The sequence below is a fragment of the Peromyscus californicus genome, unplaced genomic scaffold, assembly GCF_007827085.1.
Source record: "Peromyscus californicus insignis strain IS unplaced genomic scaffold, ASM782708v3 Scaffold_7__1_contigs__length_154581171, whole genome shotgun sequence".
Taxonomy (NCBI): domain Eukaryota; kingdom Metazoa; phylum Chordata; class Mammalia; order Rodentia; family Cricetidae; genus Peromyscus; species Peromyscus californicus.
This window is the reverse complement of record NW_026294595.1, coordinates 66,792,565-66,813,446: the sequence shown is the minus strand read 5'-3', so window position 1 is coordinate 66,813,446 and position 20,882 is coordinate 66,792,565. Positions and strand designations below refer to the sequence as shown.

The following is a 20,882-nucleotide window of genomic DNA, read 5'->3' as shown; positions in this document are numbered from 1 at the left end:
CCCTTTTCCTAGCTCGTGGAGGAGCCAGGCCCGGCAGGCTGACTCAAGAGAACCACAGCCATGCCCTTATCCCGGGACGGAGCGGTCTGGCAGCCGCGCGCGCCCTCGTGTGGCCACTGCTGGGACTGCATCCCCAGAAGGAAGGCGGCTGCCACTCTCAAGCCCCGCCGCCCCGCGGATCGCGGTCCCCGCGTGGCTGCCGCCCTCACCCTAGCTTAGCTTGACTCAACGGCGGTGCCCGTGGGGCTACCCACTTCCGTCCTGCCCTCTCCGCGGCCCCGTAATCCGGCCCGAGCGGAAGTGCGCTGACCGTGCGGGTCCCCCTTTCTAAGAAGCGGAAGCGCCCCCCCGCCGCCGCTCCGTCTAGCCCCCCGGTGCCGGGCGCGTCGGGTTCCGGGCTGTCCCGTGTGACGTGGCTGCGCGCCGGGGGTGGCTCCGGGCCGGGGGCCTGGTGGCGGGGCTGGGCGAGGCAGAGCCGGGGCGGGGCGCGAGACTGCAGCTGGATGGCCGGGCCCGCCCGGAGCGCTGCAGCTGCCGCCGCCACCGCTGCCACCGCACGGTGAGTGATCGCTGGACCCTCAGGCCCGCGTCCGGGGCGGGATGGACCGTGTCGATTCCCAAACCGGTCGCGGCTCGTCCAGAGTCTAGGAGTGGAACTTGCCTGCTTTTGACGCTTCCTTACCCCTGTCGTCCCACACTCTGCGCCTCGTCTTTCCCCGCTGCCCCGCTTCTTGTCCCCTCCTTCCACCAGACACTCTGTGGCTCACTTTCTTGACTCCTTTCTCTTGCTTTCTCTCCATACCCTATACTTCTCGGCTAAACCTGTGGTCCCCTCGCCTCTGCATGACCCGCCAAGGACTTGACCTGGCTAGGGCCTGCCTTGGTCCAGTGAAGCTTTGCTTTTTTTTGGGGGGTGGTGGTGGTGGTGGTGGTGGTGGCTGTAGGGGGTCTCACTAATTAAGGCCTGAAGATCCCAGACATAGGCTTCTAGTCCACCAACCAGAGGCAGATGATTTCTCTCTTCCCATCCATTAGCAAATGAGGAAACTGAGGCAGTTCAAGGTCACAGTCAGTATAAGACAGGGCAGACCACATTTAAACTTTCCAGAGTGAACTTCTTGCTTGGTTGACTCACATCCCCATCCGGTGATCCGTCTGCAGAACACATTCCTTCAGGGAGTGCTTCAGGCCTCCTCTGGCACACAGAGGGCTTATGTTCCCTCCTCCATGCCAGCAGCTACCTGCATTATCAAGCTCATCTCATATCCATAGCTCTGTGAGGGAGGCATTACCCAGCTCCATTGCCTGATGAAGACACTGAGGCTTCACGAATTGCCTGCAGTCAAACAGCTTAAAATCTAGATCCCCAAATTAATTAGCCACAAGTCACCATATCTTGTGACTCTGGCATCTGTGAAGCATCTCTTCTCCTCTGCCCCACTTGTCTCTTGGTACCCAAGAGATCGTTTAGGAGGAAGAGGTTTGGACCACTGCTCAGTTTCCCCACCTGTGCTCCTCAGTGCTACCCCATCGAGCTAGACAGTGCTGGCCTTAGACCCTGGAGTGTCTTCACAGGCACATCCTGGCAGCCAAGCCTCTCCTGGCAGCTAGAGACACCCAGCAGGGATGGGCCCTCCGGTGACTGAAGAAAGCCCAGCCAGTGCCTCACCCAGTCATTAGGGAAAGCTTAGCCTCCAGCGGACACATTGACACACAGGCTGGAGCCAGCTCAGAAGGAAAGTATGTGTGGTTCTTGGAAGATGTGTAGAGAACCCCTTTGCTCTGTGAACCCACTGTTGGGATTCTGTGTCCTCTGCGGAGCAAGCAGGAGGGTGATGCCATGGCCACTTGAGACGGGGGGGGGGGGGGGGGGGGGGGGGGGGGGGGGGGATGCTGTGCTTCTTAAGTGGGTATGTAGTCCAAGGAGACAGCTCACATAAGCAGTCTTTTTGTTTTCTAGCACCTGGCATGCCTGGATGTTCCTGCCCTGGCTGTGGTATGGCAGGCCAAAGGGTCCTCTTCCTCACTGTCGTTGCCCTGGAGCTCTTGGGAAGGGTTGGAGGTTCTCAGCCAGCCCTCCGGAGCCTGGGGGCTGCAGCTGCCTGCCGCCTGGATAATAAAGAAAGCGAGTCCTGGGGGGCTTTGCTGAGTGGGGAGCGACTGGACACCTGGATCTGCTCCCTCTTGGGCTCTCTCATGGTTGGGCTCAGTGGGGTTTTCCCCTTGCTGGTTATTCCCCTGGAGATGGGGACCATGTTGCGCTCAGAAGGTAAGTGACTCTTCAGTGGCCCTGAGAATCAGCTAGAGGCCGGGGAAATATACTGCTTGCTTTTGGGAAATGCTAGGTCTCATGTACCAGATACAGTATATCTGGGATGGAGAGCAGTGTCACCTTGGTCCTGTGGGAATAAGGTGTCCATATTCACCTGTTCATCCATGCATGCATCTGTCTCTTCTTTCATTCAGCAACCACTCCCCAGACTCAGTATGAACCATGGCTGGCAATATGGCTGCCACACTACCTGGGCTCAAATCCTGGCTCTGCCACTCACCAACTAAGTAGAACATGAGGCAAGTTACTTAACCTCACTCTGCCTCAGTCTGCCAGACTTTAAAATAGGGATAAGTCGGAGCATGTAGTTCAGTAGTATAGAATGATTGCCTACGTGTTCAAGGCCTGGGTTCAGTCCCCACCCCCTCCACCCCCCCACTGAAAATAGTACCTTTACTAACTGGTGAGTTTTAGATGGAGTACTTGGAGGTTGCCCTGGTGCAGGGAAGGGGCAGGTGACGAACCCTGGGTACCAAGGGGAGCAAGTGCTGCCTCCCCTCCAGTTTTGGTTAGTGCTGTAAAGGCTAGGGATGTAACACAGTTGGTATTGTACTTGCCTGGTATGCGGGACTTCAGTCCCCAGCACTGAATAAAACTGGATATGGTAGCACATACTGGAAAATCCCAGAACTGGAGTGAAGGCAGAAGAATCAGAAGTTCAAGGTCATCTTTAGCTACATAGCCAGACAGAGGCCAACCTGTGCTACATGAAATCCTTTCTCAAAATATAAAAAGAACGTAGGGGCTGGAGAGATGGCTCAGCTCTTAAGAGCACATTCTGCTCTTGCAGAAGATCCAGATTCAATTCCTAGCACTCATGTCAGGGAGCTCAGGACTGTCTGTAACTACAGTTCCAGCAGGATCCCCTGGTCTGGGCAGGCACCTGCACACGTGTACATGCATATAATTGAAAAAGAACAGATCTTTAAAAAGGAAGGGCTGGTGGGATGGCTTAGTGGGTAAAGGTGCTTACCCCTTACCCTACAAGCCTGGCAAACTGACTGCATTCCTGAAACCCATGGAAAGGTGGAAGGAGGGAACAGACTCTGCACCCATGTATCCGTCCACACACATCATGGGCACACATAATAATAAAATAAATGAATAAGTAGAGTGACTGCCCTTAGCCTTTGCCCATCTGCCATGCTCAGGAACCATTCACTAAACCAGATGGCTCCTGGATGATGGTGTCTGTCTGATGGTTGCTACCAGTTGTGATCCACATCTTTCTGGAGCCTGTCATGCCCATGCAACAAGTGTCCTCCTTCAAACAGCCCAGGGGTAGCTCTGTGGTGGAATGCTTACTTGGTATGCGTGAGGCCTGGGCAGGGTCCGTGCAGGATGCGCTTGGAGTACTGGCTACATTTTACAGGTGGGAAGCATTGGACATGGCAGTGTCGCCCCACCATCAACTGTATCTGTCCTCTAGGCCTCAGTTGCTTTATCAACTGACAAGCACTTCCAAATCTGGATATGCAAGCCGTAAAAGTCCCCAAAATTCTGTCAGCTTTCTGCAGGTGGCACTAGTTGAGAGAGATTCCCATTTAATGAACATTTGCTTTATTCTTTGTTGTTTAATTCTGACAAGATCCAATTTATACACGGGGAAACTGAGTCTCAGAAGTTATCTTCGGGATGCCAGCAGATGGGCTGGAGAGCTGGAACTTGCCAGGGTCCAAGCCCATCTCTTAACCAATATGCAGTAGCCAGTGAGTCCACAGTGGTTCTTCAGACTGTTACACGTTCCTCCTGAGTGCTCTGTCCTTGTTGGCTGGGCCTGTGGGTTTAAGAAGAGCTACCCAGAAAACCAGTAGCCCAAATCCAGCCTTTGGAAGCTTGCAGTCTGGAAATGGGTGAGCTTGGGAGCAGAAGCTCGGCCAGGACCTCATGTCTCTGCTTTGCAGCTGGAGCCTGGCGTCTGAAGCAGCTGCTCAGCTTTGCCTTAGGTGGACTCCTGGGCAACGTGTTTCTGCACCTGCTGCCAGAGGCGTGGGCTTACACCTGTAGCAACAGCCCCGGTAAGTGAGACCGCAGGGCAGGATAGGAATGCAGAGCTGGTGTCCATGCCCAGGGTTAGCCTAAGCCCTGCCGGTTCTGCAGGGTCTGGGAGGGATATGGGAAGAGACCCAGAAAACCTTGTCTGAGAGGGAAGGTCTAATCCTGACGCCCTGGCCTCTTTGGGAGTCCTAGGGCCCAGCTTCCGTTCAGTAGGCCCCCCACCCCGGCAGTCCCCCACCTCCTCCCTGGACTAGCTCTGACCTAGGTCCCATTCCAAATGGCTCCCTTCTAGCCACTGGCTTGGCATGGCCTGTTAGTGCTCCCCCTGCAGGTGGTGAAGGACAGAGTCTGCAGCAGCAGCAACAGCTGGGGCTATGGGTCATTGCCGGCTTCCTAACCTTTCTGGCATTGGAGAAGATGTTCCTGAATGGCAAGGAGAAGGAGGGCCCCAGCCAGGTGAGCCACAGGCCCCAGAGCCTGGATATGTCAGTTTTGGTTTTTGTTTTTTGTTTTTCTAAAGTAAGTACCCAGGGCCTGGAGAAGCCCAGGGTCTGAGTTAAATCCCCCCAAAAGTATCTCCTGGCTCTTTCCTGAGAGCTGTGGAGTGTGGACCAGCTTCTTTAGGAAACTCCTGAGAGTGACAGTGTCAGCCTCTGAAGTAGTTTGATCTTATAGATGGATAATGATAGTAGTGTGGGGTTGAGGTCTGATGAGTCTGGGGAACCTAGCTGATGGATCAGCAAAGTCTAGCCAGATCAAAGAAGTATTTGGTGTCTCTTGCCCTTCTTTCTTTCTGTCTGCCTGTCTGAGTGGGGGGGGGCATCTAATGTCACCTCTTTCTCCTTCTTCTGGCCGTAGACCCCCAGCAAAGACCCCACTGCTGCCGCGCTCAATGGAGGCCACTGTCTGGCCCAGCCGGCTGCAGAGCCCGGCCTGAGAGCCGTGGTCCGGAACCTCAAAGTGAGTGGCCCATGAGGGCCCCCCTCCTGCAGCTGCAGAGCTGAATGGCCAGCTCAGCTCTGCCTGCCTGGCTCAGCCCGACTTTCTCTCCCTTCCCCCAGGTCAGTGGCTATCTCAACCTGCTGGCCAACACCATAGACAACTTCACCCATGGGCTGGCTGTGGCTGCCAGCTTCCTAGTGAGCAAAAAGGTAAGGAATGGGGCAGGTAGAGTTCTGGCATTTCTGGTGGGAATGATACCAATGTCTACCAATTTGATCAACCTTCAAAACAGTCTCTCTACTTCTTGCTTTTATTACCAGTACCTTTGGGAAGCCCCCATCCCTGACCCTCTGCTCGATGCTACAGTCTCTTCATCCTCTCCCTTCACCTTTATTGTCCTCAAAGACTTCTTTGCATGTGCGTGCTGGTGTCACATGCTTGTGTGCTCTTGGAGGCAAAAGATCCTCTAGCTGGATTTGGGTCCCTGGAGCTGGAGTTATAAACAGTTGTGAGCTACCTAGTGTGGGTGCTGGGAACTGAACTTGGGTCCTCTGGAAGAGCAGTAAGCACTCCTAACCTCTAGGCCCCCACCCCATCGCACCTTCTGTCCCCCTCTGCTGTTCTTGTTGCCAGCACACCTCCTCTGGATGCCTCTATCAGGCTCCTAGACTTGGCCCTGCCCTCTAGCAGATGCTTCTCCCTTCACTTCCTACTGTCTCCTATGCTCCGGCCCCAGTGGTCCTCTGCCCCTAACACTGGCTAGTCACTGAGCCTCTTCCTGGAATGTCCCTCCTCCCACTCTTGGAACAGCTGACTCCTCATCCCCGGGGCCTCGATTTAAATGTACTCCCAAAAGGCACTTGTCCTCCCTGCCCTGTTCTCCAGAGCACCTGTCAATATTCCTCACAGCACTGCTCCATGTGGAGCCACATCCAGCCTGCAGCTTAGGGGCTGCACATGTCCCCATGTGCTGTGGATGCAGCCAGCACATCTGTAGATGATACCCTGCTGCAGTATTAAGGCTTTGTCTCCTTTAGTCTCTCCACTGTCTTTCCTATAGCTACAGTGTCCCGCCCAGAGCAGACTCAAATACATGTTTGTAAAGGGACTGGGTGTGGGGGAAGCCTAGTTACCCAGCAAAGGCATCAGACTCAGACTCCCATCTCTGCAGATTGGGCTCCTAACCACCATGGCCATCCTCCTGCATGAGATCCCCCATGAGGTAAGTGCCCAGAGGGTGGCCCCAAGGCCAAAGATCCCAAGGTTCCCATGATCAGCATGGGTGTGGAACTTGGCCAGGGCTTTGGGTGGGCCTTGCCCACAGAAGTGGGCTGGGGGAAGACACAGCAAGGTACTGGCCCAGAGGCAGGATAGACAGGAGGCTGGGTGTTCATGTGGTCTGGTTCTGGGTGACCATCTGGGCCTTTCCTCAGGTGGGTGACTTTGCTATCCTGCTCCGGGCTGGCTTTGACCGATGGACTGCAGCCAAGCTACAGTTCTCTACAGCCTTGGGGGGCCTCCTGGGGGCCTGCTTCGCCATCTGTACACAATCCCCCAAAGGAGTAGGTACGAGTGGTGGTGTTCAGTAGAGGTCCAGCAGCCAAAGGCACCATTGCCCTGCTGCTACTGGGCTAGTGTCTGCCTGGTCTCCCCTGCAGGAGAGGGTGGGTACACACAGTCCCCCGAGCTCACTACCAGCTGATCCTTCCCTACAGAGGAGACAGTGCTCTGGATCCTGCCCTTTACCTCTGGAGGCTTCCTCTATATTGCTCTGGTGAATGTGCTGCCTGACCTCTTGGAAGAAGATGACCCGTGGTGAGTGACCTACTGGACTGGTCATTGCTGGGGCCCAGGAGGAACTACTGCCTTGGCCCACCCTGTCCACGAGCCTAAATCTCCCTCTCCCAACAGGCACTCCGTGCAGCAGGTGCTGCTGCTCTGCTCGGGCATTGTGGTGATGGTGCTGCTTTCCCTGTTCGTTGAGTAACCATTCCTGACATCCCACTCCGCATAGCAAGCAATAAGAGAACCAACTTGTCCTGTGACTTTGTGTGTGAGAGGCAGAGGGTGAATGCTAGAACCAGCCTCACTGGACAAGGAGGGTGTGGTGTGCATGTGCAGCCAGATGTGTGCGAGACCGACACTGTGATCCCTGTGTGCAGAGCCCAGAACAGCACCTGCCCAGCCACCCCACTGTCATCTAGCAGCAGGAACGATAGCACTGGTGCCAGCTCAGGCCTCACCTCTCAGAGAAAGCGGCCCTCAGAGCCCGGGCTACAGGGAAGCCCAGAGTTGTCCCTCCTGGGCCTCTAGCCCAATAGCCCAAGAGTAATTAAAGCTGTGCTCATACATCCAGGCCCCAAGCACCTTAGAGGCAGAGGCTGCACAGCTCTTCTCTGCTATCCATTTTCCCAGGCCTTCCTACACCACCTCTACAGCCAAAGAAAGGGGAGGTGGGTGCTCTGTAGCCCCAGCCCCACTCAGCACTGATGCCCTACCCTTCCCCAGCACTGAGCAGGCAGCCTCTCCAGGACATCCTCCCGGGGGCTGCCAGTCTGGCTAGCTCATGCTTCCCTAGCAAATAAATGCTCCTGGGCCTCATAGGCAGCTCTCACCACCTCTAGCTGCCAAACAGCAGTCTGCAAGGCAGCAAGTAGTCCTCAGGCAAGCAGTCTCCTATGCGACTCCAGGATGCTCCTGCCAGCACAGGGTCCAGCAGACATGTCCAGGGCAGAGAATGAGCCTTGCTGCCCTTCCCTGCTCAGGCCCCTTGTCCTCTGGGTTGAGAGTAAGGTGCGGGTGGTGAGGGCTCCACATTGTCAGTGCTCAGGAATGTGAACTGGGAGAATGCTGAAGCCATAATCCCCAACTATTTCCCTTGGCTGACATCCAGGTACTTAGCTGGCCCACTCTACAGCCAGACTCCAGCCCTGCTGCTCAACTGTGGGTGTTAGAGAAGTGGCCACTGAAGAGTCTGAATGATTCCAGAGCAGTTATGCTGTGGTCCGTCTTTATCTGTAAATACCTGTTCTGTAGATATAAATAAATATTGCCTAGACTGCTGCCTGTTCCACATACTAGGGCAGTCAAGCAGAGCTCTTGCTACGTGCTCCGGCCAAGTTCGTTACACTTGCTGTGCATCTCTGGAGGTTTCTCATCTCCCTGCCCAGTCTCATAGCAATTCTTTTTTTTTTCTTTCTTTTTTTTTTTTTTTTGGTTTTTCGAGACAGGGTTTCTCTGTGTAGTTTTTGGTGCCTGTCCTGGATCTTGTTCTGTAACCCAGGCTGGCCTCAAACTCACAGAGATCCGCCTGGCTCTGCCTCCCCAGTGCTGGGATTAAAGGCGTGCGCCACCACCGCCCGCTAGCCTCTATCAAGGGGTTAGGACATGAAGTCATCTCCAGCTCTGACTTCAGTAGGACTGCAGTTCATTTAAGAGAGAGAGCCAGGTGTGGTGTCCCACTATAACCTCAGCATCCAGGAGTGGTGGCACAAGGATCTGGAGTTAAAAGATGAAACCACCATTTTGAAAAACAAGGGGGAAAAAAGAGGTCACGGGGGAGCATTGGATATAATAAGGATGAACTGAAGGCCAGCCTGGGCTACGTGAGACCCTGCCTCACTTGCGCCTCCCCACAGCACCCACCTCCCATATACAGTCAGGAGGAAAAGGGGTCTTTACCAGGCTCCCCTCCCATCACACACCGGGGGCACTGCTGCTCCATCAGCAGCCCACTGCTGGGACAAACCAGCTGTGCGGTGTCAGAGTCAAGTGCAAGCAGGTGGGAAACAGTCACCTACCCTTAGCCGGGAATGCCCAGCTGTCAGCGGTCTTCAGCACATCCGTCAGAGATCTGTTCCACCTGGCTGACATGGGTAAGCTCACCATCCAGGACCTCAGGACTGAAGGGTAAAGCCCAGCTGTCCTTCCTGCCAGCAGGTGCTCAGGGCGGTGGCTGTGGTGTGAAGCCCTGCTGGGAGGCTGACAAGCACATGCCAAGGATCACTGCCCCCCACTGCACTCGGCCCGCCTGAGGGGTGGAGAAGGGGCTCTGTTATAGTGTAGAAGCCAGCAGAGGAGGGGTGCTGCCTGCACATTCACCTCTGTCCTGGCCAAGAGCAAATTCTATCTGGTTAGAAAGGAGGAGGGGCACCTAAGTCCAGGCCGGACCGGAGGACCAATCAGAAACACTTGAGCTGCTCAGCTCCTGGAGCAAGACATAATCAAACCACAACCACCAGGCAGCATGCACTCACTGCTTGGTGAGCCAGCACGTGGGGAGGGTCACACCAGAGAGCTGGCACGGTGGCCCTGTGCAGGTGTGACAGAAGCTTGCTGTAGTAATGTCCACTGGGTAGAGGAAAGAAGGAAATGGCAACGAGTTTTTGCCCCTTTTGGGCAATAAAGTGGAATTTTGAGGATTAAGTTTTGAAAGGCCATTGAGGGCTGCCAAAGCCACTGGTAAACAGCTCAATGGAAAGATGATGAGCCAGACAAGGCGGCACATGCCTTTAAACCAGCACTTTTGAGACTAATCTCAGAGGCCACAAGCCAGAGTTCAAGGCTAACCTGATCTACATAGAAAGTTCCAGGCTGACCAAAACTTCATAGTGAGATCCTGTCAGAAACAAAGAACATGATGGATGGGTCTGAATCCCTGCTATGCCACCTCATTTAATTATGCTACAATTCTAGCCCAGTTGCTCACTTGCATCTGTAAAATGGGTACACCCAGGTCAGGGAGATGGATCAGTGGGTAAAGGTACTTACTGCGCAAGCTTGCTGATCTGAGTTCAATCCCTAAAACCCAGGTAAAGGTAGAAAGAGAGAACTGACTCCAGAGTTGTCTTGATGGCCATGTGTCTTGACCACAAGCACGGGCACAAAGTAAAAATGATATATGAACTCTACAGTGTCTATCCTGATAAAAATTATGCATTAAGACCTATACAGGTGCAGGGATGTATCTCAGGTAGTAGAGTGCTTGCCTAACATGGACTAAACCCTGGGTTCTATCTTTATGCCACATAAAACTGGGAATAGTGGGGGCTGGAGAGATGGCTCAGAGGTTAAGAGCACTGGCTGCTCTTCCAGAGGTCCTGAGTTCAATTCCCAGCACCCACATGGTGGCTCACAACCATCTGTAATGAGATCTGGCGCCCTCTTCTGGCTTGCAGGGACACATGCAGGCAGAGCACTGTATACATAATAAATGTTAGAGGAGTTGGGAATGGTGGGACATGCCATCACCTCAGCACTTGGGGGCTGGACTGAAGGCTGTGGGGCGCCTGCCATACAGAGCAGGGCAGACAGCAGGGTAAGGCTGGCTGAGAACAGCAGGATGGAAGGTTAGGCCTGGATGGCTTTCAGAGTGGATCTTGCTCAAGGTTATTTTGTGAGCCAGAAAAATTGGACTGAAGGGTTAATAAGACCTGGTGAGAGGGGTTGGGGATTTAGCTCAGTGGTAGAGCACTTGCCTAGCAAGCGCAAGGCCCTGGGTTCGGTCCTCAGCTAAGACCTGGTGAGAAACAGGATGCCCACAAGCCACGACAGTGTGGTTCATTTCAAGAATCCAAGCCCTAATCTTGATTTTATAAGGCAACAGGAACTAGATTCCAGCGCTGAGATGCAAGAGGGGAATTCTAGCTCCTCTTTAGGGTCTTCCTTCTGAACTCCAAGGCCACAGGCCTCTAAAAGGGCAGAGCCGTGGCAGGGAACAGAACAGGGGAGAGAAGACTTAAGGAGACTGTGGGGAGAGACTGGAGAAGACTCCAGGCAACAGCCATGCCCTGTACCCCCCTGCCACAGGGCCTCACCCAGACAGCTGGTTGTGGCCCATGGCCATCTGTGGGATTTTGAGACTGTAGCCCCTGAGGAAAAGACCTTCTCCATACATGCCACTTGCACCGAGTCCATGGAGGGTAAGACAGACAGGTGGCAAGGAACAGAAAACACCTTTTATTACCAACTTCAGCCCACAGACCAGTGGGCAGACTAGACGTACTCCTAGGCATAGTACTGCAGGTTGGCTTTCTTCTTGGCCTGTACCTCTAAGATGCCCTCCATGTAGTCCTCGTGCGTAAGCTCCGTGGCACCCCTGCGCAGTGCGATCATACCCTGCAGCCAGGACAGACATGGTCTAGGGTGCCTCCCTGCACCCTGAGCCCAACTTCCAAAGGCCTGGGCCCCTGACCTATGCAGGGAAAGGGCAGGGCTGAAACAATCCACCTATCCCCTGACCACTCACCGCCTCCACACACACGGCCTTGCACTGGGCGCCATTGAAGTCATCAGTGCAGCGGGCCAGCTCCTCATAGTTGACGTCAGGACTGGAGAAAGGACAGACACCACAGAGCTTGGTTACTCATGGGGAGGAAAGGGAATGGGAAGCTGTCCTACTATGCACTCATTAGGCAATAAAGTCAACTCGCTTTCTGCTGGAAGGCAGGTTTCCACCCACCCTGACCTTTCTTCTCAGTATAAAATAAGGGGTTGAAGGCTAATGACATTAAACAAAGTTACTTATAGGATCCCTGATACTCTAGCCTTCTAGAACCCTCCATCTGAGATCCCAGGAACCAAGTTTGCCTGAGGCAATGGAACAAGGGGTTATAGACACAAAAGATAATATAACTCCACAGAGCCCTGCATCAGCCAGCACAACGCAGCTGCCATATCTGTCCTCATATGCCCAGCACTATGTTTTAAGACCTCGTCATGGAGGGGTTGGGGATTTTTTAGCTCAGTGGTACAGTACTTGCTAGGACCCTGGGAGTTCAATCCTCAGCTCTGAAAAAAAAAAGACAAAATAAGACATCATCTGCCGGGTGGTGGTGGTGCATGCCTTTAATCCCAGCACTGGGAAGCAGAGCCAGGCAGATCTCCATGAGTTCAGTCTACAGAGTGAGATCCAGGACAGGCACCAAAACTACACAGAGAAACCCTGTCTTGAGAAACCAAAAAAAGACATCATGGCACTGGGTGGTGGTGGCTCACACCTTTGATGCCAGCATTCAAGAGGCAGAGACAAGCCTAGTCTACAGAGCGAGTTCCAGCATAGTCAGGGATGCACAGAAACTGTCTCAGGGGAAAATAAAGACATCATCATAGCCAATTCTCAAAGTCGAGTTAATTATCCCCAAGTTTCAAATAACAGAACATGCTTAGATAGTTAGGCCACCTGCTGAAAGTTGTACAAGTCTGAGCTCAGATCACCTGGTCCTAGTCAGTCTCCTAAATCATGCTTGGACTGTGCCCACCTACTGAGCTGTGGAGGTCTATGTGTCTTCAGACGGGAGGATGAGGTGCAGGTGATTTTGAGTACCACAGCACCCAGAAGTAGGGTCTGAGCCCCAGCAAAGCCTACCTCAGGCAGTGGGGGAGAAATGAAGGGTACGTGCATGCATAGGAAGGGAGGGGTAGTCAGGCTGGGGAACCACAGCACAGGAGTGGTGAAAACCAAGGGTCCAAAAACGCTCTTGCAGCTGACCTGACATTCATCTTCCGTGAGTGAATCTGCATGATTCTGGCCCGGGCCTCCTCGTTGGGCATTGGGAACTCGATCTTCCGGTCCAGGCGTCCTGATCGGAGCAGGGCAGGGTCTAGGATGTCTACTCTGTTAGTGGCTGCAATTACCTAAGGATGAAGGGAACAGCAGCCTGAACTGAAGAGCAGTACATCCACCCACAGGCACAAGTCATGGTTGGAACAGGAGGCAGCCCAGGGTGTGGGAAAGACAGAGTCCCAACTCTGTCAGTACCGGAGCCCAGCTCAGCCCACTGCTGAGCTGCATTTTCTTTACTCACCTTTACTTGGGTGTTGGGCTGGAAGCCATCCAGCTGGTTCAGAAGCTCCAGCATGGTCCTCTGCACCTCCCGGTCCCCTGCCTTTTCACTGTCGAAGCTGCGGGGCACAGGAGCCCGAGATGCATAAGCACAGGCTATTCCAATTTGTACAGGGAAATGGTTGCCTCAACTTGAGGCTCCCAGCCCAGGGACTAACACAGAGAAAAGTGTCACCAACAGTTAACTACAGCATTCAAAGCTTGCAGCGGGTTCTGGGATCAGATGCTGGGCTGACGACAAACAGTGAGCGGTAACAGCCAGGGCTAGGGCTCTGAGCAATGCATGATCCTAGAAATACCCAGGCTCAGAGTCAGGAGCCCAGGCATCCAACCCCAAGGAAGGGTTCTTAAGTCTGAAGACAATGGCTGTTCACTACCAGTGAACAGGAAAGAGCAGAAACCAATCAGACACTGGGAGGGTGTCAAGGGTGTCCAGGGTGGGGGCAGAGTGAGACTCTAAGTACAGGCCACATAAATCTAGCACTTATGCTAAGGAGCAATGGGGTGACCCAGGAAGGGTTTTAAATAGCTCTCTGTGTACGACAGACTTTGAATACATGTGAGATGACCAAATTTCTCTTTTGAGAGCAATGTAGCAGCTGTGAGAATTTAGGAAGCAGATAAACAGAAGAGTTACTACCCAGGGAGAGGGAGGGAGGATGGGAAAGAGTCGGAATTTAGCTGAGTTGGGAGTTCAGCTCCCACCCCATCCCTTACCCCCAGGAACCCTTGGAAGTCCCTAGCACTCCCTTACCGCTTGGTACCAATGGCATCCAATTCATCAATGAAGATGATAGATGGCGCCTTTTCCTTGGCCAGGGCAAAAGCATCCCGGACCAGCTTGGCACCATCTCCAATGAACATCTGCACCAGCTGAGGGCCTGCCAACTTCAAGAAGGTAGCCTGAGAGAGAGAGGATAGCTAGATCAGCCCGAAGGCACAAGAGGCTCCAAGAACCTTCCAGCCCATTTCCTACAGCTTCAGCCCACCCGCGTCCTCCTCACTGCCCCCGCACACACCTTGGTCTACAGCTTCAGCCCACCCGTGTCCTCCCCCCTCACCGCCCCCGCACACACCTTGGTCTACAGCTTCAGCCCACCCCGTCCTCCCCCCTCACTGCCCCCGCACACACCTTGGTCTACAGCTCCAGCCCACCCGCGTCCTCCTCACTGCCCCCCTGCACACACCTTGGTCTACAGCTTCAGCCCACCCGTGTCCTCCCCCCTCACTGCCCCTGCACACACCTTGGTCTACAGCTTCAGCCCACCCACGTCCTCCTCACTGCCCCCGCACACACCTTGGTCTACAGCTTCAGCCCACCCACGTCCTCCCCCCTCACTGCCCCTGCACACACCTTGGTCTACAGCTTCAGCCCACCCACGTCCTCCCCCCTCACTGCCCCTGCACACACCTTGGTCTACAGCTTCAGCCCACCCGTGTCCTCCCCCCTCACTGCCCCCACACACACCTTGGTCTGAGCAGCACAGGCTCGGGCAAGCAGAGTCTTCCCTGTACCAGGTGGTCCGTACATCAGCACTCCTTTGGGGGGCTGGATACCCAAGTTCTCAAACTTCTCTTTGTGGTTCATAGGCAGGACAATGGCCTCTACCAGCTGCCAGGAAGAAGTCCTGGGTGAGGAGAGCGATGCCCTGAGGGATCCTACAACCCTAATCTAATCTGCATATTTCCTACAACACTCTACTCTCATTCTCCTACAACTGAAAGACATGCAAGTCCCCATTTCCCACCCTAAGGCCGCCACCTAGAACAGCAGAATGAGGACAGATGGCTGGGCACATGGCTGTGCGAGCATGAAGAACTGAGTCCAGATCTCCAGCACCCATGTAAAAATCCAGGCATGAACATAAGCCTATAACCCCAGTGCTGTGGGGACAGTCAGGAGGATCACTGGGGTCTGCTGGCTCCCAACCTAGTTTCAGGTTCAGTGAGGGACATCTCATAGGAAAAAGGTGGAGAGTGACAGATGAGGATATTCGACATTTCCTGTATATGTATGCACCTACACACACGCACTCACACCACACATATGGAGGGAGGGAGCGGGGAAGGAGGCAGGCAGGCATTGAGGCAAGAACAGGAGCCTGAGTGAAGTTTTTGCACTGGCCCTTTCTGGCCTTGGGCAACCCCTCCAATCTCTCTGGAATCCAGGCTACCAGCACTTAACACTGATTTTTTTTCCTCCCCAGTCAACTATTCCACAAGGATAAAGGCACAATAAGGGAATACAATCTGGTCAAATAGGTGAAAACATACAAAAGGCTGGCGAGGCTCCTGGCAGTGGCCTTGCCTCCCTCACCTCCTGGATCTGCTTGTCCAGGCCCCCGATGTCACTGTATTGCTCTGTGGGCCTCTCGTCCACCTCCATGGCCTTCACCCGAGAGTCATATTCTGTGGGCAGGGTCTCCAGGATCAGATAGGAGTCTTTGTTCACACCCTGAGGACAGAGCATAGAGTCTCCGCATTTGTCCCAGCTCTGCCCAATGGGCTGGGGGACAGTTACTTACAAAAAGGAGGCTACAGGGCAGGGGAAATTCAAGAATCACAGACTGCAGAGAGAATTTCTGCAGCAGTGGCCAGTTCAGAGGCCACAGGGACCTAAAGCTGTATAAGAAGCTCACTGGGTAGCCGGGCGGTGGTGGCGCATGCCTTTAATCCCAGCACTCGGGAGGCAGAGCCAGGCGGATCTCTGTGAGTTCGAGGCCAGCCTGGGCTACCAAGTGAGTTCCAGGAGAGGAGCAAAGCTACACGGAGAAACCCTGTCTCGAAAAACCAAAAAAAAAAAAAAAAGAAGCTCACTGGGGAAGCCCTGCCTGGGCTCAGGCAACACTCACCACCAGGTCTCCCGGCTTCAGTTTTTCTGCGTCCACCAACCCAATTACTGGCAGGAAGTATGTCTTCAGGACAAATCAGAGGCAGTGTTAGCTCCTTTCCCCACTGACAGCCCAATGCTGCCCCTTGCCCTCTGTCCATTACTGAGCCAGGCTTACTTGTCGTGTGGAAGTTTTGATCACGGCACACTTGCCCTTCCTCTGCGAGTCCAGGTCAATATTGGCACCATCCTCCTCCTGGTCATTGGGATCAACGTCCAGCAACTAAGAAAGAAAGTAAGCCCAGTCCCTTGAAATTCCGAGTCCACTGCTATGTGGGCCAAAACAATTCCCCACATTCATGAGGCCACAGGCCCTACTTCGATCCCCAAACTAGCCTTAAGCTTAATAAAATAATTTGCCAGGCGGTGGTGGCACACTCCTTTAGCCCCAGCACTGAGGAGGCAGAGGTAGGTGGATCTATGAGTTCAAGCCAAGGCTACATAAAGAAACCCTATCTCAAAAAACAAACAAACAAAAAAAACCCAAAAAGATAAATAGATGAATAAATAAAAAATTAAATACAGTAGATATGCTAGAGGGTTGATAAAATATTTGTTTAGGTGCTGCTTCTGATGCAAAGTCCATCACGTCTTTGCAGGCCTATGTCTAGGAAGTGGGTCTCAGGTATAAGGTGTAATAGAGTTTGGCTTCAAAGTTTGTACCAACTCTACCCCTTTGGGCCCCATCCCAAGATGCCCTTCTGCCTCCCCCTTTTCCCATCCACACCCACACACACCTCAATGACGTTGGAGACAAGGTATGGCAGGGTTTTGTTGACTTTGATTTTCTCACTGTTCTCTTTGATTTTGTCTTTCATGGCTTGGAGTTCATGGGTGACTCGCAGCACTTCACTCTTCATGATCTGCGGCAGGAGAAAGCAAATGCCCAACCCTGATTCAGCGTGCATTCATGAGGGGTCTGGTATTGATGAGGCCAGACTGCCCATGAGACCCATCCAACCAGGTCTAAGGCTTTCTGAAGGCCCAGCCTGTCTGTGTCCAAACTGCAGAAGTCAAGACAAAAAGCCAGTTTGAAAGCCTCCTGGCCGGGCGGTGGTGGCGCACGCCTTTAATCCCAGCACTCGGGAGGCAGAGGCAGGCGGATCTCTGTGAGTTCGAGGTCAGCCTGGTCTACCAAGCAAGTTCCAGGAAAGGTGCAAAGCTACACAGAGAAACCCTGTCTCGAAAAAAAAACAAAAAAAACTGTTCACTTGAGGCCGGGCGGTGGTGGCGCACGCCTTTAATCCCAGCACTCGGAAGGCAGAGGCAGGCGGATTTCTGTGAGTTCGAGGCCAGCCTGGTCTACAGAGCTAGTCCAGGACAGGCTCCAAAGCTGCAGAGAACCCCTGTCTCGAAAAACCAAAAAAAAAAAAAAAGAAACCTTGCTGGTGAAGGAGCTGGGGGTGGGGGGTGGGGTCGATGAATCCTTCCCTGAGCCCTGTCTCCTCTTCTGTAAAACGGAGACTTATTTTAAAAACTGGTGTTATATATAATGAGACAGTCTCATTATGTAGTCCAGGCTGGCCACAGATCCTTGAGAATACTTTGAAGACCTCTTTGGGAACGATAACTCCTCGTCTCGGGGTGGTCCGCAATCACCCTGTCCCTTCTCCCCTTTCAAGGCTTAGCTTTCTTTTTTTCTTTCTCCGGCCCCAGGAGACAGGCCCACAGCCCCCTGCATTCTGACTGTAAAGCAAGTAGATGAACGAGTCTGGGGTCGGCAGGCGGGTCTCGTTGGGACTGCACCCCTCACTGGAGCCCGGCGCCCACCTTGATCTCACTGTCCAGCAGCCGCGTGCGCTGGATGATCTCTTCTGTGGACATCTTGAGCACCTCCTCGCCAATGCCATCTTGCTGTTCAAGGAAAGGAAGGCGTACTTTCTTTACTGTTACGAAGGGCTGCCGTCCCTCGTGCCCACAGCCCCTCACAGCCCGTTTCTCTACCCCTAACAGCAGGATGAAGACGTCAGGACTTCTGCCCACGTCCCAAGAGGCACCGTGCTCAGTCCGAGCCGGACCCGCATTCCCAGGCACCTCCTTCCCAGTCCTCCAAGAATGTCTCGCCCTCTGGCCCAAGCTCAGGGACGCCCCTCAGGTCTCCCAGCACTCACCTCAGCTTCATCCCACACGGTCGCCATCTTCTCCTGCCGAGTCACTGGACTCTCGGGCGTCGGCAGCAGATTCATTTCCTGCATGAAAAGGCCGAAACGGGGAGTGCGCCCGAGCCCCTGCGGGAGCCCAGCGCAGTCTCTCTCAGCGCCCTCTCTCCACCAGTGGCAAACTTCACCCACGATTCTTGACTCGACAGAGTTAGCTCCTTCTCCAGTGCCGAGCGAATCTGCCGCTCGGACTCCACGAACCAAACCAGGCCACAGGGCCCGCCCCGCCCCGCCCCGTGGCTCGCTGGTTGCTCCGGTTTGTGCGGGAGCGATAGGTGGGCTGCTATTGGCCGGCGCGAGTGGTAGGGCGGGGCCTGGTGCACAACCGGAAGAGGCGGGAGACAGGTTCTTCCGGGAAATGTAGTTTTAATGAAAAGGCTTTTGCGGAGGCGCATGTTCAAGCTCAGGATCCAGGTCAACTCGAATTGAAAGATTTGTAAAATGCCGGGCTTAGAAGCCCTCACCTATTTTTAGTCCCAGCATTTGGGTGGCAGAGGTGGATCTCGAGAGCAGCCTGGTCTCCAGAGCGAGTTCCAGGACAGCCAGGACTACAAGGGAAATCCTGTCTCGAAATAAAAAGAAGAGGAGGAGGAGGAGGAAGAGGAGGAGGAGAATAGATGAAAGATTAGTAAAATGGCACTGCCTCCCCAACCATAAACGACACATCCAGCCATGTGCAAAGGACCAGAAAAGAGGAATGCCATGCCACCTTAGGCCAAATTTTTACTATATACAAGCTGCCCTGCCCCTCATCCCCAGGATTACTGAACATTAGCCACTTTTTAAAATTATTGTTTTATTGTGTGTGTGTGTGTGTGTGTGTGTGTGTGTGTGTGTGTGTGTGTGTGTGTGTTTGCATGTAGGGGGAGGCTGACATTGTGTGAGTGCAGGCACATGCCCGAGGTTGGCATCAAGTCTCCTTCACTTCACCTTGTGTACTGAGGCAAGCTCTTGCTGAACCTGCAGCTCACCAATTTGGAGAGTTAGCCAACTTGCCTGAGGATGCAGTGCTGTGATTGGCATTTACATGGGTGATGGAGATCAGATCTCAGTCCTAATGTTCCCAATACTTTGGAAGCAAGCAATTTGCCCACTGAGCCATATCTCGGCTGCTTAACAGAGAAAATGGCTGGCTGTAATGGCACAGGCCTTTAAACCAGTACTAGGAAGACAGAGGAAGGCAGATCCCTGTTTGAGTTGGAGACCAGCATGTTATACATAAGGAGTTCGACACCAGGCAGCTTACTATGGCCTGTTATGGGGTTTTTGGTTTTTTGTTTGTTGTTTTGTTTTGTTTTCGAGACAGGGTTTCTCTGTGTAGTTTTGGTGCCTGTCCTGGATCTCACTCTGTAGACCAAGCTGGCCTCAAACTCAAGAGATCCGCCTGGCTCTTCTTCCCGAGTGCTGGGATTAAAGGCGTGCACCACCACCGCCCAGCTTACAATGACATGTAACTACAGTTTCAGGGGGTCCAACAGCCTCTTCTGGCTTCTTCAGGCACTGCACATATATCAAGCACATAAATCACATCGGTACCCACCCACATACATTAAATAAATAAGCCATGTCCAAGCAGTGTTCTCTGGTGAATACCCCCAACAATTGCTTCTACTACTATTGTTATTTTTTCCTTTTTCTCTTTTTTTTTTGTGTGTGTGTGTGTATGGGGGGGTGTTCGAGATAGGGTTTATCTGTGTAGTTTTAGTGCCTGTGCTGGATCTAGCTCTGTAGACCAGGCTGGCCTCTCACTCACAGAGACCTGCTTGCCTCTGCCTCTCGAGTGTTGGGATTAAAGGCATGTACCACCGCACCTAGCTGCTTCTACTACTATTAATGCAGATCCCCCAGACTGTCCACATAGGAAGAGCTCAGTCGACAATGCCTATGCAGTCACAAACAGGACTCAAGTCTGCAGCGGTCTGTGTTCATAGTGACCTTGGTGAGCATGACAGGTCTCCTTTGAAGATTTATTTTATGAGTATGAGTTTTTTGCCTACATGTATGTCTGTGCACCACATGAATCCAGTGCCCAAGAAGGCCAGAAGAGGGCATCAGATTCCCCTGGAACTCCAGGTGCAAATGGTGTAAGCAGCCCTCCAGGTACTGGGAAGCAAACCCAGGTCCTTGGCAAACGCAGCAAGTACCCTTAATTGTGTGCCATCTCTCCAGCCTCTCTTTTGAACAGCACGAGACTGGTGTGTTGTGCTCGTGTCTGTTACTCAAGAGGATCTCTGGATAGTTTGAGATGAATCCTAGGCCCCTGTATTATTATCTTCATGGAAGTCACACAGCTTATATGCTCTAAATTGGGGGGATGTTTGCAGTGGTTGCCTTGGGATACAGCTGAAGGCAGATCTTTCTTTAGGTCTCAGCGGTGGCAGTTGCCGTCCCAGACAAAGCACCTCTCGGTGCGTGTTAGTCTGTCCTCTCAAACATGCTGCCCTGTGGACAGGTCACTGCCAAGTTTAGATAAACACACAGAGGCTCAGAGGGTTGGATGATGGACCCAGGGTCATTCAGTGAGTCACTGTCAATACTGGGCCTACTGACCTCAAATTTCTACTTCCAGCTGGGATCAGCGGCATGCTCAGGAGTTTGAGGACGGCCTGAGAATTGTGGCCAAAGTTTGTCTCAAATGAGAGAGGAGAAAAATGGGTGGGTGGGGGGCTTGGGAGATGGCTTGGTGGGTAAAATGAACAGTACACAAGCATGAGAGCT

General features: G+C 53.4%; 2 protein-coding genes across 4 annotated transcripts; one reads left to right on the top strand and one right to left on the bottom strand.

Moving 5' to 3' along the window:
• Positions 1–430: 430 nt before the first annotated feature.
• On the top strand, positions 431–8,367 carry Slc39a13 (solute carrier family 39 member 13). Of its 3 annotated transcripts, none has more exons than XM_052724223.1 (10): positions 433–559; positions 1,961–2,269; positions 4,237–4,350; positions 4,623–4,786; positions 5,189–5,290; positions 5,392–5,481; positions 6,444–6,494; positions 6,706–6,838; positions 6,988–7,087; positions 7,184–8,367. In XM_052724223.1, exons 2-10 carry the CDS (start codon positions 1,969–1,971, stop codon positions 7,257–7,259), a joined length of 1,131 nt encoding a protein of 376 aa, XP_052580183.1. In that variant the 5' UTR covers positions 433–559; positions 1,961–1,968; the 3' UTR covers positions 7,260–8,367. The 3 variants fall into 3 exon arrangements, with proteins under 3 accessions (XP_052580185.1, XP_052580183.1, XP_052580184.1); XM_052724224.1 differs by having other exon boundaries at positions 434–559; positions 4,662–4,786; XM_052724225.1 differs by lacking the exon at positions 6,706–6,838 and having other exon boundaries at positions 431–559.
• Positions 8,368–11,207: 2,840 nt separating this feature from the next.
• Psmc3 (proteasome 26S subunit, ATPase 3) lies at positions 11,208–18,403 on the bottom strand. Its single transcript, XM_052724222.1, has 12 exons — positions 18,117–18,403; positions 17,776–17,859; positions 16,743–16,868; positions 16,124–16,228; positions 15,968–16,030; positions 15,433–15,570; positions 14,584–14,727; positions 13,870–14,018; positions 13,078–13,174; positions 12,762–12,907; positions 11,520–11,601; positions 11,208–11,389 (listed from the first exon to the last, which is right to left on the bottom strand). The coding sequence occupies exons 1-12, from the start codon at positions 18,198–18,200 to the stop codon at positions 11,279–11,281; spliced, it is 1,329 nt and encodes a 442-aa protein (XP_052580182.1). The 5' UTR covers positions 18,201–18,403; the 3' UTR covers positions 11,208–11,278.
• Positions 18,404–20,882: the final 2,479 nt, after the last annotated feature.